The following is a 16,972-nucleotide window of genomic DNA, read 5'->3' as shown; positions in this document are numbered from 1 at the left end:
AGTACTCTCCTTACACCAGTTCTGTGGGGAAGTCTGAGTGCTCTGTGTGTGTGTGTGTGTGTGTGTGTGTGTGTGTGTATCTGCCTGCCTGCCTGTCTGTCTGCCTCCCTGTCTTGGATGTTGGAAATATACTGAGGTGGGCAGAGGGACATAGATACAGTTAAGAGTCTTCATTAGGGTCTTCTGTTTACTAAATGATATTAATTTTATCATCAGTTCACTTCACTTCTGAAACGAAAAGATCTAGCCACAAACAAGTAACATTTGGGGCCTCACTTCATCTGACCGACAACAAGCCCAGGTGAAGGCATATATCATAAGGGATACTTAATAGACATATATATCATCTCTTGCAGAGGAGTCTAAATTCTTATCCCTGAATTAAGTTGAACCGGGAAACATGTTCTATTTCTTGCTCCCACAATTATTTTATCTAATGGCATTTGTGGTCACATTCTGTGCATTCTTTAAAGCACCAAACCATGGTTAGCAGGCCCATGCCTCTTTTGATATAGAGATGCAAAAAACAGTGTATTCCTTCTATTAGACGATGTGTACATTTTGTTCAGTGTATGTGAGAAAAAAACCTAGTGTTCCGTAGAAAGCTCAGATGTTTCTCTTTAAGCATAGTTGGATCATGCCATTAGTCACATTTCTCTTTACATCTTTACACCCAGGAAGGTCAACGTGTTTTTTTTTTAATTTTAATGTTTATTTATCTATTTTGAGAAAGAAAGAAAGCACGAGATGGGGAGGGGCAGAGAGAGAGGGAGAGAGAGAATCCCAAGCAGGCTCTGCACTGTCATTGCCGAATCCGACGCGGGGCTCAAATCCATGAACCAGGAAATCATGCTGAGCCGAAATCAAGATTTGGACACTTAACCGACTGAGCCACCCATGTGCCCCAGTCAGTGTGGTGTAATTAATAATTATATAGGATACAAATAGCTTCCATATGGATAAAGAATGGACTAGTTTTTTATGTTAATTTGTACATATGTATATTTTAATTTTTTATGTCTTTATAAACTTATAGCATTTCATTTCATTTCATTTCATTTCATTTCAGACTTATGGTATTTAAAAAATGTAATTTAGGGGAGCCTGGGTGGCACAGTTAGTTGAGCATCCAACTCTTGATGTTGGCTCAGGTCATGATCTTCTGGTTCATGTTGGAGCCACATGTGGGGCTCTGTGCTGATGGTGCAGAGCTGCTTGGGATTCTGTCTCTCCTTCTCTCTGCCCCTCCCCTGTTTGTTCTTGCTCTCTCTCTCTCAAAATAAATAAATAAACATTAAAAAATAAAAATGAAATTTACAATTTCATCATATGGACTTTATGATTAGCATAAATTGACTGAAAATCTTAAGAAAACAAAGAAAATATTCCAATCAAATCAAATATTCAAATCAAAGAAAGAAATTCTCTTTACAGAATCCTGATGCCTAATTTTTCTTATCAAGCATATTTTCTCATATCATAAATAAATCAAATTTGACGGTTAAGTGTATAATTGACTGACAGGTACTAGAAGAGGCACAGACCCAGAAGTGATGCCTCTGTCCTGGCACCTTGCTGCTCAATTCTCCCACTCCCTGACTCTCTTGTAAATCCCCTTGGGCAATGAAGGAAGGCAAGCACCTCAGACCTCAGAAGAAACCAAAAAGGGCAGAAGCTGCCCTTGGTTGCTTCTGTTTTATGTGGCGTTTAATCCTCAAAAAGTGAATTATGGAGAGGAAACTAGCACCAAATGTTAATATCACTTGGTTTAATTTCTTGCAAATGACACTCTGTCTTATTACCACATAGTAAGACTTATCTAAGGCAGCCATGACTTTAAGCTTTGAAGAATTAATGAAGACAGAAAAATGAGAAATCGCAGAATGTAATTACGGTTTCTATATAATTTGGCTATGTCATTGATTTTTGATGAATGGAAATGAAAATATCAAAGATGAGTAAATGATTCTGACAATAAAGGCTTGCAGCTCCTAGGACTTCATGTATTCTCTAAAATTTACTGAGCATTAAACAAGGGGAATTATGATGAGATATGAGATCTTCTATGAAGCATCAGACTGTGACTTTAAGCAGATTTTAAAAGTAAATATTCAGAAGAATTACATCCCAATTATTTCATATCTAATTAGCATTAATGTTTTACAGAGATAATGTTATAGACATGGCATTATGGACCTTCTTTCATGCTTACACCGCAGGACCACATTGCAGCCCTCTGGAGTTTCCCAAACATGATTGCTTGCAACTTAAATTTAAATAAGGGAGACTACTGAAAAAAAAAGTAAGTACAAACAAAACTAGCGCTGCCCATTAATATTATCTCTTATTCAACTTTTCAGTTTATCCTCCTTTTATTTTTCTCCTCCAGTATTCAAATGATGACAAGTGACCAACTTTAATGATGTGAACAATGTATAAAATAAAATTCAATTATTATGAATAAAGTACAATTTATGTTTTGGAAATACATGTATGATAAAATACAAATTTCATTTTTGGCTTCATTAAGGCAAATAGCATTTCAAAAAGTGTTTCATATACCTACAAAGGAAGTAGACAGTCAAAGTCATATTTACAAACCTCACATTTCAAACGCCATGTACTTGTGTAATTTAAAAAGAAATATCGGAAACATGCATTTGTATTAAGGTATTCATTAATTTCTCATTAAGATAAGGATAACTCATTCTTCAAATTGTAATTTGCTATTTATGCTTTTATATACATACGTATATTATCAATACTAGGTAATTTCCCAACAGAAAAATATAGTATTCTAAAGATATTTTAGCATTTACATATAAATCAAATATTATTGTTTTACATAAGTAGAACTGACTTTTTATTTGCCATTTTTCTTACAAAAATTAAGTCAAATAATAATGCCATGTAATATGAATCTCTAATTTCTTTACACTATGAGAAAATATTAATAACATTTTATCATTAGCATAACTTCTAAAACATATAAACCTTAAAAATTTAGATAAACTCAATACCAAATTCATAAGTAATTGATAAATGCTAAGATTTGTTATATTTAACTAACCATGCCATTTCTAATTATTACTAGCAGATAATATTTATTAGGAATGATTTACCTAAAACAAAGGATATATAGACCACATGATGTTATATCTCACATGTTTTGTTAGGAAAAAATAACCTAAGAGTAATAACAAAATATTTATACTTGTCTCATAGTAACACACTGACAAGAGTAAGAACTAGCAAATAGAGGAAAGTATAACTAACTTATGAAATATCAAATCATGTGCAAGGTAACTGGGCTAAAACAGGATGTCTGGTTTATATTAGAGAAATAATATACCTTTGCTTTCCCCAATTTAAACAATCCCCAAATTTTAAATGGAGTAAGATGCTACGAGCAATCTTAACTCCAAAGCACTCACCTACTGTCAGCTGTCCAGTTAACTGCCCCATGTGATTTCTCGCATTCACTGTTACATTCCTGTCAGACTGTAAGACCAGTGGACTATCCTGGGAAACATGTATAAAATAAAGAAATCAAATAAAAAATAGAAATATAGTCAAACTTAATATATAAAACTATGCTGCATTTGTTTGGGTACTACCAGAATTCTAATTCTTTGCTTTATATTAAGCAGTTATTTTAACATCCCAAACATTGGTTGAACAACGTGATAAAAAGATAGGGGCGCTTCATAATAATGACTTGAGGGGACAGGAATATTTCCACTTTGGTAAATGGGCATTAACTATTCGATGCAATGATTTCCAACTCTACCGATTGCTGTACAGTCAAGGTGTAGTAACTCCTCCCCTCTCCATATAGCCATTGGAATATATGCCTACCATGGAGATGTTTTAAACCCTACCCAAAGGAGGAAACCCCTTTTTAAGTTGAGTTTGCAACTTTCAGATCCCACCTTAAATATCATCTCCTCAAAATTGCCTCCCCTGATCACCATAACTATAGATTCATTCAATCCCCAAACCCCCCAGTCTCCACTTATTTGGTTCAAAACACCCAACACAAGACAAATTTATTTTGCCTGGGTATGTGTTTACTTGTTTGTTTATTTCTGTCATAAGAAGAAATGTCCTTGGGAAAGGGACCATAGGAATCACACATATACAATTACATCCTCAATACTTAGCATGCTGCTGAAAAAAAAGCATTTACTAGGTATTTACTGAGTGGGTAAATAAATCTTCATAATAAACATGATACTAGCTTGTGTATTTACCTCACATGAAAATGCCCTGTAAATCATAAAATGGATTATGTAGGGAGGTTTATAGAATATAAGTATATAAGATATTTGCCTGGAAATTCTCCCTTAGTATATCTAACCTTGGTTAGATGTTTACTTTCATCACTAATTTAGGACTTAACAGTGACATAATTTATTGAAGGACAATACCATTGCCTTAGGAACCTACATTTTGGGCTTTTGCCACCAATGTATCACATAAGTAACTTACAACTGCCTAAATTTTCATTTTTATGATCTAAAACATAAGCAGGGTGATCATTTACAAACTGTCCATCCATTCATTCATCAAATATTTGCTGAGTGCTCACTATGAGTGCTGTAATGTTCTAGAGGTTTGAGAAATTTCAGTGATCAAACAGAACAGTACCTGCCCTCTTGGAGCTTTTAACCCAGGTAATAAAATTCTATGAAAATCTCTCCCAATACCATCCTCACCATCCAGGTGGTATGTCACTTCTGTGTCAGTGTGGATACAAAAGTGCTTTTATATATAAGCCATACAAAAATTCATTTGAGATTAGCATTTGAGGTTTGTGATTTGGACATTCATGGGTGGACTCCATGGGCTTTTTCCTAAAGTTGATTTGTATGACATCTGACTAGATGCAAAGCAGTGATTGAAGATGTACACACACACACACACACACACACACACACACACACACACTTTTAAAAGTGGGTTTTGCTATTATGTCTACTCTGAGATTTTATCTATCTATCTATCTATCTATCTATCTATCTATCTATCTATCTATTTTTAATTCAGAGAGAAAGAATGTGCAGGAGCAGAGGAGAGGGGCAGAAGGAGATGGAAAGAGAGAGAGAGAATCTTAAGCAGGCTCCACTCTCAAGCACAGAGCCCAATGTGGGACTTGATGCTACAACCCTAGGATCATGACCTGAGCCGAAATCAAGAGTCAGACGCTCAACTGACAGAGGCAGTTGCTTTAAAAAAGCAAACCTGGAGCCCCATGGTTTGTGTTTTTAAAAATTAATTTTCCACATTGTGAAGAATACATTTATTCTGTAGAGTGAGACTGGTTGTACAAAAAACACTATGGTTAATTTCATTCACCGCCTCTCTTACCACAACTCATTTTTTTGTGCCACAAATCACAAGTGTTCTGTGTATAGTTTCAAAATATAAATCTAGGTATAGGTACTTCTATGCTGTGGACATCCATCTTTGAAAAAATTTAAAATTAATTACATCTTTTTTTTCTGAGCAATATGTTCTAATTCTGTTTACAGTGTAGGTCATGGACTAAGGACTGCATGCAATTACATCCAGTACATGGTTCTTAAAAGCACACAAAGATTCTATTTAAGTTGGTAAAATTAATTACATTTAATTCATTCACTAAAAAATGTTTTTTTAATTAAATAAAATCAATATGAATGTAAGAAACAGCACAAGCCTTTAAAATATTGTAGTTCAATACACCATGAAGATATATTGGTTGAATTTTAATTCAGATTGTTACAATATTTTTATAAAATAACATATAATGTTATACATGTTATATATAATATGTTATAAAATAGCAGATATAATCTATAAATATACATTATAAATATATCATACATAAATATATTTATGTTATATATATAAATAATACATAATTAATGTTTATATGTTTAAAAGTTGATGACAAGATATACTTTTATTTGCTTGGCTGAGCCCAAATTTCTGTGAACCATAGCATAAAAAAGAATAACCATTAACATTATGTAATTTCAGGACCATGTAAGTATATTACAATAATTACTGCTTTACTAAATTTTTTAAGAAGACAGAAAAGTCCATTTTAAAAGTCAATAAGAATTTCATCTAATTTAGTAGAGAGATAGACTTGGGTTAGAAGTAAGGCATCATTATGTCATAGTTTACAACATTTCTATCTACTTTTCTCTTACTGTAATCACAGAAATGTTGAGGTTCTCCCCCTAGCATTCATCCCTCCTCTTCTGTGAGTCCACTAAATTTCCCCTCAGAATTGAATTTTTATATATCTATATTAGAACTTTACTATGATAAAAATAGCAATCTTGTTACTAAAACCAGAAACATATAGCTAGGAGGGGTAATGAACAATTCTCTATGTTGTATTCATGTAGTATCGATATATTATTATGTTATACTGATTTGTTAAAATATAATTAGGTGAGCTGAATCAAAACAACTATCAGGGCGCCTGGCTGGCTCAGTCAGAAGAATATGCAACGTTTGATGGTGAGGTTGTGAGTTCGAGAAATCACATAAATAAATAAATAAATAAATAAATAAATAAATAAGTAAGTAAATAAATAAATAAATTTTAAAAAAGCAAGTTACTTTTTTTTTTTAATTTTTTTTCAACGTTTATTTATTTTGGGGACAGAGAGAGACAGAGCATGAACGGGCGAGGGGCAGAGAGAGAGGGAGACACAGAATTGGAAACAGGCTCCAGGCTCTGAGCCATCAGCCCAGAGCCCGACGCGGGGCTCCAACTCACGGACCGCGAGATCGTGACCTGGCTGAAGTCGGACGCTTAACCGACTGCGCCACCCAGGCGCCCCAACAAGTTACTTTTCATTAAACAAAATGTAATGCATTTAAGTGCATCATCTTCCCTGAAAAATTACACTATCATTTCTGCATTATATATCAGCTCGGTGACATCTCTGTGAGTTAGAACCATGGCTTATGCATGACCTTTTACATAATATCCACTCATTACTAAGTAAAATATACATATACATGATAAAAATGTATATGATAAAACTGATAGAAACTCTTTCAATCATCTAAAGAAGTACAATCCTCAGCAATTTATAAATCTAATACCAAACACTTTTTTTAGGTAAAAATTAGTACCATGAAACTACCTCTTTGCAAAAACAACTGACATTTAATGCTTTATAAAGCTCCTTGTTGTGTTCCTCTCTCCAAAGATCTATATGTAAGAAAATTATTTCCTTGAATAAATTGTTGCTTTCCACTCTCTTCTCTACATGCCCTCCTTATAGTCCTTTGTATTATATTCCTGTGTTCCAAGACTTTGAAAGCTAGTGTCTAATTTCACAACATAGCAGTACTCTCTTACAGCTTATTCTTGCTGAGAACACAAAGGGGAGAAACTTACTTGGTAAGTAGGAATAAGACATATAAATTCTGTGTGAGGGTAAGTAAGTAGGTGTAATATTATTCTGTACAATATGGTAATATAAATATATTTTCTTTTTGGAGGAAAATAACTTCATCTTTGATTCAAATATTTGTCCTTCAAAATCAAGGAAACTCCTGTAGCAGTCATATCATAGTATTCTGGACTTGACCTGCTTTTTGGCTGTGACTCTAGGAAACCTGTCTGCCTTCTTTGCTACCCTTGAGGCAAAGCACGTGGGAGGCTCAGGAAGAAAAGCAATGGTAATGTTAAGAGGACCTGAAGTCCCCTGTTTATGATTCTTCTATGCACACCTTCTTTTTTCCTAGGTCCTAGTTGAAACCTTGCTAACGGTTTTAGAGAAATAATGCAAAATGTCCTTCTTATTTCAATGCTTTTGTCACAGGCAGTGCAAGTGACTAAGGTAAAAAAAAAATCCCTTTCTTCTCATTTCTGTTGTGTCTACCTCTGTTTATCTCAAATATTTACTGATTACCTACGATGTACCCAGCTCTTCGCTGGTAACTGGGTAAAAAACAGAAACAAGGGACAAACTTTCTCTTCTTAACGAGTTCATAACCTACCACATAAAGCTAGACAATTAACCACATAAATAAAACAACAACAACAACAAAACACAGAGAATGTTACCAGTAATAAGCGCTGTAGCAGAGACTTCTCTTACAAAGCAGAAGTTATACTGATGCAAAGATACTGTTGTTATATACATATAAGGTGTATGTAAATAAGGCACTTCAGATACTCATTTTTTCACACCTACTAAGTTGTAGTGGAAACAGTGGTCAAGGGCAGCAGCAGCTAGCCCCTACTGGCTTCATCATGCCGGACTCTGTTCTAAACACATTACATGTATGAGCTCACCCACTTCTGTGGCTTAAAATAAAACCACCCATAAAAGAATTAGGAAATAAAGTGGTTGTAATACGGACAGTGCACTCCCCTGTTTGAGTTCAAATAGTTAAGTCTGTCAAACACTTTCTGCTTGACTTGGCAAATCAATCCATCTCTGTACCATGATTTGTCTTCATCTGCAAATGGGGTAATAATACATAATTTGTGAGCTTTTTATAACCAATTGATGAGACAATATATACAAAACGCTTAGATTAGTATCCAGCTTTTGCTGAAGGCACTCGTAGCGCTTGCTTTTATTATTTATTCCTCACTGTAATTCTAGTATTCTACTAATAATAGTTCTAGCTACTATCATTTCTGTTTCGCAAAAGAATAAATTCCATCAAAGAAAGTATAAGTCACTTGCTTTAAATCACACAGGTAATAAATGACAGATCAAATATTTGAACCCAAGCAATTTGGGTCTAGATAGAATCTTCCTTGTCAACTGCTATGAGATACTACCTCTCTGATGGTGATTAAATTCTAGGCTTTCTACACTGTCAGATCAAAATATGAAAATAAATTTGAAAAACAGGTGAAGAAAGTATAATTTGAGATTAAACACTATAGTCTCTAAAGGGACTGATACATACACTGTCTTAGAGGATAAGATGTGCCCTCCACAATGTCATCATCCACGTTTCACTAAGAGTCCGGTTCATTTTGCTTCATTTTGCTTTCTCAGGTTCTAGACAAGAGTACATAATCCTGAACTTCTCTCTGCACACACATTTTAGAATGTATCACCTATAAGAGTCTCCCTATTTGCTACACTGAAAGGGAACGAAGTTAATGATTGTTATTGTTCAGTGTCAATGGCCTGAAGATGGCATGTCAGGTCTTGAATTGATACGGTTGAAAGTCAGGTAAGGTTTCTTATCCTCACTGACAGAAATTTTACTACTTTGCAGTAAACTTGCATCATCCTAACATTCTCGATCTTCCTTTTCCTCTACCTCCAATCAGCTGTGTTAGAAGTACCTCTTAAATATACCTTTTCCTGTCATTTCCTGTGACCACCTCTGAAATAGACTCATAACTCACATCACAATAACCACTTTTCCTTACATTGATTCTTCATATGCAGTGTTATATTTCTTTTTTTTTTTAATTTTGTAATGTATGTCTACATTTTTGAGACAGAGAGAGACAGAGCGCGAGTGCGGGAGGGGCAGAGAAAGAGGGAGACACAGAATCCAAAGCAGGCTCCAGGCTCTGAGCTGTTAGCATAGAGCCCAAGTCGCAGGGCTCAAACTCAGGGACCGTGAGATCATGACATGAGCTGAAGTCAGACGCTTGACCAACTGAGCGGCCCAGGCATCCCTGCAGTGTTATATTTCTAAAACATTTTTAAAAAATATTCGCGTGCTTGAATTAAAACAAAACAAAATAAAACACTTATTGATTCCTCATTCCCAGCTTGGAAAAAATTCACATTCATAACATATAAGGTACTTTATAATATGATCCATTTCTGCTTTTAGCTGTCTTTCCTACTACTCCACCATGTAAGAATGACCCACATTTCCCATGTTTCTGAAAATATGCTACTTCTGCGTATTCTCATCTTCTGTTCCCTAAGCCTGAAATTCTTTTCCACTTCTCCATAAAACTGTCAAAATTATAGATATTTTTCAAGTTTCAGATCAAAGTTGCATCCTTTGTGAAGGATTCCTGCTGTCCCAGAATTAAAATTCCCCTCCCGCTCTCTGATTTCACAATGAGTGTTGATGTCTATCACGGTACTTGTCACAAGATTTTTGCTTTGCTTTGTTTTGATCATTCCTTTGTTTATATTCTGTTAGACTGGACTGTCCTGAAAGCACAAGTGTGTTGTCATTTTCTTTTACGCATGCAGCCTTTTGAAAGCTTGGTTTATTTCATGCTTGGCACCTAGTTCATGTTCAATAAATGTCTGTTGAGTGAATGAACTGAGCTGAACACATTTACAACATAATGCACTCAGGCTACCTATGTTTACCTGGATTTCTGTTCAGGCCACACAGAATTTACCAAACTCTTGCTACTTTTTTTTTTTTTTTTTTTTTTTTTTGGCCCAGAGCAAGGTTTCCAAAACACCATGTAAGCGGAACAAGTCATATCACATTATGATTTGATTTCTATTCATCATCTCTCTGTGCAAGGCAGACTTTACTCCTGTCCTTAAGCACTGGACCTGATGCTTCTTAGCTTCTTAAGAAGCTGAAAACAGGTCATTTTTTAATTCTTTAGTTAACAATACAATTACTTGAAATTTTATTTCCTTCAGAATGTAAAGCATTTAGCTGTTGAAATTTGTAAAGGCAGAAGTATTGATCATGAAAAGGAATATATCTACAGATGTTTAAGTGACTCCCTTAAATTCTCAGTGCTCACATTTTAACCTGAATGTGAAATAGTAAAGGGGAGAGAGCATTTATTCAATAATTAGCTGTTCTGTGTTTCTATTCACACATTTTTATTGAAAATTCTCCACTCTCATTAATTCTTTGTTATAAATCCTCAAGTCATCGAGGTCACTACACAGAATATCTTGTGTGAATGATCTATGACTTCTGATGGCCCTTCTGGCTCTTTCCTGCCTCTTTAAAGCTGCATAGTAAAGAGAGTGGTAAGAACATACTCCTCCTGAGGGCCTCCTTATCTCAATTGCTATTGATGAATGCATCTTCAGAATAATGACACAGGGAGCAGTTTTGCAGAGAGTTCTATTTACATTGAATCTTTGGTAATCTGCCACTTCCTATTATCATTCAAAATACTCCAACTCAACTTTTACCCAAGTGTAGGCTTAGAAAATGAACACTTCTTGAATCAGCATCCCAAAAGGGAAAAGTATTATGTCTACCTAAAGCAATAAAGATCCGGATCAAAGAAAGGCCATTATTATTTTAACCAGATGACATTAAATTCCCAGAGATGCCTCTTTTCCTTTCAGGTGACATTGGCTGAACCAGGGAAATAATCTCTTTTTACTTCTTTGTTGAGTTTCCACTTTGTCCCTTCAGTCTTTCTTCAGGCTGATCTTGCCCTTGTACTAGTTCATGGGTGCCAACCTGTTCACTCTCTGCCCAACTCAGAGCCTGAATGAGGTATCCTACAACTGATGGGAGAGAGGCGACTGGGTATTGCCTCGTTAGAATGCACACATTGTACTCACTTTAATGGGCAGAAAGAAACTTTAGAGTGTATGTAAGTATCTTTTGTTTAACCAGTTCACATGCCCTTAAAAAATAAAGGGATTAATTCTTTTAAATCATTTATTTATATGGAACAAGGAATAATTTAAGTCTTCTAGAAATGGAACTACCCAATCATGAATCAGGAGGTATTTCAGAAAAGCACTGTACAAAGCCTCTTCCACCTCTTTCGCAATAAAATGGTACAGGCTATGCCATGTATGTATTTGTGTATGAAACAGACTTTATCTTATATAAATGTAAGAGATGAGGAAAAATAGAGAGTTAAGTAAGGAGCTCAATTAAATTATTTTTCTTTTATCTTGCTTGCAATTAGAATTAAAGAAAAGATAAGAAATCTGTGGAATCTAAAAATCTAAAAAGTGCAGCACACCTAACCAAAAATTCATTTTTCTCAGATAAGACATATGTAATTTACCAAGAAATGCCTATGTTGAGTAAAGGAATAGGGATAGAGAAGCTAAAAGAAAAAGAATTTATTGGATTATTTCCCATAGAAATATCTCCATTTATATTAGGTAAGTTTCTTCTAGTTAAAATAACAACAACTACAACAACCACAAATCTTTCTCTTCAAATCTAGTTGGCTTGTGAAGCGCGTCAAGTATCTGAAATATTAGGACTAAATTGTTAGTTGATTGTGTGTGTGTGTGTGTGTGTGTGTGTGCATGTGCATCTATGCTGTTACTGAATTTCTGCAGAAACAGATGAGGGAAATCAGCAACATAATGATTACGACAAAATTATTCCATAATAACAAAAGATAATGGAATGACAAAACAGGTAATAAGAATAACAACTGGTTATAAAGTTAAATATGTACATCATGGTTATAGTACTTGTGATGGTTACTTTTATATATCAACTTAATGGGGCTATGGAGTACCCTGATATCTGGTTAAACATTATTCTGGCTATGTCTGTCAGGCTGTTTTTGAATGAGATTAAAATTAAAGTTGGTAGACTGAATAAAGCAGATTGCCCTCCCCAGTGTGGGTTCACCTCATCCATCCACCGAAGACCTGAATAGAACAAAAAAGGCTGGGTAAGAGAATTTGCTCTCTCTGCCTGACTGTCTTTGAGCTAGGACATCAGCCTTCTCCTGCTTTCTGACTCAGACTCAGACTGGAATTTTACTCTTGGTTCTGAGGCCTTTGGACTTGGACTAGCCTCTCCTGGGTCTCCAGCTTTCTGACTGCAAAGCCTAGGACCTCTCAGCGTCCATAACTGCGTGGATAATTCCTTATAATAAATATATAATCATATATATTTATAATATGACATAATTATAATAGTATCATAAAATATTATATATATGTGTGTGTGTGTATATATACATACACATATATATAATAGATATAGAGGGAGACACAAAGAAAACCTATATATAGGTTACAATTTTTGTGTAGATAATTTTTATATTTCTGTTAACCCATGAGAAACTATATATAGATTCTCTGGAGAACCCGGACTAATATAGTACCCTATTAATTACCAAAGGAACATGGTAAAAATATCTAAATGGATATTAAGCAACAAACTGACCCTTCAGATAACATTTATTATGTTTGTACAATAGTATGTATGATTTTCTATGCTTTGAAGCATTTTGTTAATTATGATTATACCTTTGCTGTATCTGATAAGTTAATTGTGCAAAAAGTATAAGAATAAATCCTTTCTCGATTTGTGTAATCATTACTTTGAAACAGGTAGCGATATTTATCCTTTCTCTGTCAACTAAATAAAAGGGTAGAAAGTATTCCTGGGATTACTTTTTCAAATAACTACAGCACTTTCAAATTTCTGACTTTTTTTTCATGCTAAAATAACACAAGCAATAATCCTTGGTCTCTTTTCAGGAAAGTCTAATGATGACAGGTTTGAGGGCTAGAAGAAATGTAAAATTAATTCTATTTTTAGCTATACAAAAATGGTAACTATAGCATCTGTGGTCAGCGAACATTTAGAATATGTCAGACCAATTAGCACATGACACGACTAGAGAAATTACTCTAACCTGACACTTAGAAATTTGTAAAGCTCACACAAATCAACTCCGGATCTTTCTACACTCAGACTGGGGTGAAGCCTGAGATTCTTCATGCCTAACAAGCTCCCAAGTGAGGCTATGGTACTGCTGTGCAGATGACTGAATAGTATAGGACCTGTTTGGGTGAGGTGTAGGAATGGAGAGAGACTTACAAAGAACTGCTTACTAGAAGCTTCTGCATCTGCAGGGTGGCCTGAACCCACAGATCAAGCAGAAAACTGCAGCTGCCTGAAAAAAAATTTTTGAACCATTCCCCATAGCATGGCAAGCCTGTGTTTAACCCACAGATTTATAAATTAGGACATGTTTGCCCTCTACTTCCCAACCTCCATGGAAAATACTGTTCACCAACCCGTGTCCACTTTTTCCTGTGCATATGGCAGTTAGGCTACATTTTCTAGTCTTTCTTGTAGGTCAGTCTGGCCATACAACCAAAGTTGTAGTCAAAGAAATAGAGGCTGATATAAAAGTTTGCAGGCCTGGACTACAAAAGCCTGTCATGTGCTAACTTCTCTGTATGAGGCCCCAGGTGTTATGGGAAGACACACGGAGAGGACCTGGGCCGCTAAATGTCTATACAGATCTGAGACACCAGTCCTAACAACACCACCAGACTGTGAGGTGAGAGAGAAATAATTTTTCTACTTAAACTAACCCATGAGATACCAAAGTTATCTATTACAGAAGTGTGCCTATTCTGATACAATACCCTTCCTTCTCTTCTATAAGGAGTTGACAGCCCCAGTATTTTCACCCAAGGCCTCCTCACTGTGCTGACCTGTGCAAGGCCTCCCTGTCTTAAGTGTTCTCCATACTCCTCTCCTTCAATAATCATGCTGACATTTCTCATAACACTGATATACTCTCAGAACATTATTAGGCTACAAATTGAACTGTTAAATGATATACTTAAATGTGATGATGTTTAACAATGTATTTTTCTCTTAGGAGTAATTAATCAAATTGGCTTCAGCTGGAAGAGAAATCTACAAACTTTTTCTTAAAGGGCCAGATAGTAAATACTTTAGACTCTGTAGACCACGCAGTTGCTGTTGGAACTATTCAACACTGCTTCCGTAGCTTAAAAGTAGCCACAAATAAGACATGAATGGCCATGTCATGTCTGTTTTGTAGTAAAAGCTTACTAACAAAAAAGAGGCACCCATTTACACACACTGGAAAGTGACTTCTGATCTAAAGAATGAATCTGATGAATTTCAGACCTCAAAGTTATAGCAACTATTTACCCAATGTTTTTCAAAATAATGTTATCATCTAACAGTTTTATTTTTGAATGATTTTTAAATAAATACATATAGTGTTAACTTTGTATGCATTTTTAATTTAAGAATTCATATAAAAAGAATTTAGTTAAAAAAGTGTAAGTATTATAAATCTAGGTATAAATTTCACTTTGTAAAATTCTGCTTAGGATACTTCTTAATTCTAGAATCTGATGACTCCTGTCTTTCATCAACTTTGGAAAACAGTCATCCATTATCTCTTCAATAGTGCCTTTACTTCATTCTTTACATCCTTTCCATGAGGAATTTCCATTAGATATGCAATATACCTTCTCTCATTCTATCTGTATGTCTTCTTAACTCTGTCTCCTATTTTCCATTTCCCTATCTCTGTGCTACCGCTGGCTGAGGGCTTCCGCCCTTGTGTATGGACTTCTCATTTCAGCTGTGTTAGTATTCTGTTAAGCTATTCACTGAGTTATCATTTCATTGATATATCTTTTATTAAGAAATTTGGGGGGCGCCTGGGTGGCACAGTCGGTTAAGCGTCCGACTTCAGCCAGGTCACGATCTCGCGGTCCGTGGGTTCGAGCCCGGCGTCTGGCTCTGGGCTGATGGCTCGGAGCCTGGAGCCAGTTTCCGATTCTGTGTCTCCCTCTCTCTCTGCCCCTCCCCCGTTCATGCTCTGTCTCTCTCTGTCCCAAAAATAAATAAACGTTGAAAAAAAAAAATTAAAAAAAAAAAAAAAGAAATTTGGTATTTTTTCACATCGACCGGTCAATTGTATTTGTTTATGTTACTGCTTTTCATCTGCTCTCTCATTATTCCAGTTTGTTTCTTAAGCATTATTATACATAGTATTTTAACATTCTGTAGCTGAAAATTCTAATTGCTGGAGGAGTTTAGAGATCTAAGTGAATGAATCTTTGTGTTGAATTTGTCGCCTGTTGCCACATTCCTGCATTGTTTCTTTTTGTTGTTTGTTGTTTAGCTCATGGTTAACATGCAAGAATTTCCAGGAACCTGGAATAAGGAAGCATTCTTCTGGAGAAGATTTGTATTTGCTTCTGCAAGGCACTGGAGGACAGTACTATCTGGGAAGATATGAATTCAAGAAGGCAGGATAACATTTACAAATTCTCACAGGATACAGTATTTATAGCCATAATGGCCTGATGTTCCTTAGGCTGTTCAGATGGCTATTTATTCCCATGGCTTGAAGTTTTATGTACTGTTAACTGTTACCTTGGGAAACTCTGATTTCAGCCTTCACATCCTACTATTTTTTCAACTCTGTTTATTTTTTTGTTTTGTGTTGTTTTGTTTTGGGGGGATTTTTTTTGACTTATGTTTCCTCCATTACCTTTTTCAAAGGAAAAACTTCAATTATATACATCTTTTTGAAATTTACGACACAGGCAGGTTGCCAGTGGGACTTTATTTCACAACACAGAGTCTGCAAATTAATTAGAAGTCAAAGGCCTCATTGTGTACCATTTTTACATAAAAGTACATTTATTACTCAAAAAATATAAAGAAGCTTGAAGTATAGAGATGAGGGTTGAGAAGAAATAAAGTAAAATAATCATGCCAATTTTAAGGATAGAACAGAGAGCAACCTGAAGTTAGACAAGTTAGTACCCAGACAGATATATTATCAGAGCCTGCTGGAAAGTAGGTATGCATATGTGTGTAAATGCTCCTGTGTGAAGGAAGGATGTTTGCAAATTCAGAGTTTATAAGTTGCCAGATCACAGGTGAAGTCATAAACAACTACGATACATTGCTATATGATAATATCAGAGCACATAGTTGTTCATTTTGGTCTAATCCTTAAAAACAGATTTTAATTCTATTTCCTAGAAAGATCAGTGGAATTCATACATGGAATTCATATATGAATAAATGGATGTTTATCGGTGTCTCAAAGCTTATCCATTCTTTTTAAAAAAATTTTTTTTCAACGTTTATTTATTTGTGGGACAGAGAGAGACAGAGCATGAACGGGGTAGGGGCAGAGAGAGAGGGAGACACAGAACTGGAAACAGGCTCCAGGCTCTGAGCCATCAGCCCAGAGCCAGACGCCGGGCTCAAACCCACGGACCGCGAGATCGTGACCTGAGCTGAA

General features: G+C 35.3%; 1 protein-coding gene across 1 annotated transcript in view; it reads right to left on the bottom strand.

Annotated features, from left to right (window-relative positions):
* Positions 1-16,972, bottom strand: part of SGCZ (sarcoglycan zeta) — a 226,539-nt gene that overhangs the window by 120,781 nt on the left and 88,786 nt on the right. Inside the window, exon 3 of the mRNA XM_043555381.1 lies at positions 3,435-3,522. Coding sequence (XP_043411316.1) covers positions 3,435-3,522 — 88 coding nt within the window. The remainder of the gene's footprint in view (positions 1-3,434; positions 3,523-16,972) is intronic.

This window comes from Prionailurus bengalensis, chromosome B1, assembly GCF_016509475.1.
Source record: "Prionailurus bengalensis isolate Pbe53 chromosome B1, Fcat_Pben_1.1_paternal_pri, whole genome shotgun sequence".
NCBI lineage: Eukaryota > Metazoa > Chordata > Mammalia > Carnivora > Felidae > Prionailurus > Prionailurus bengalensis.
Note: the sequence above shows the minus strand (reverse complement) of the source record. Positions and strands in the feature narration are given on the sequence as shown.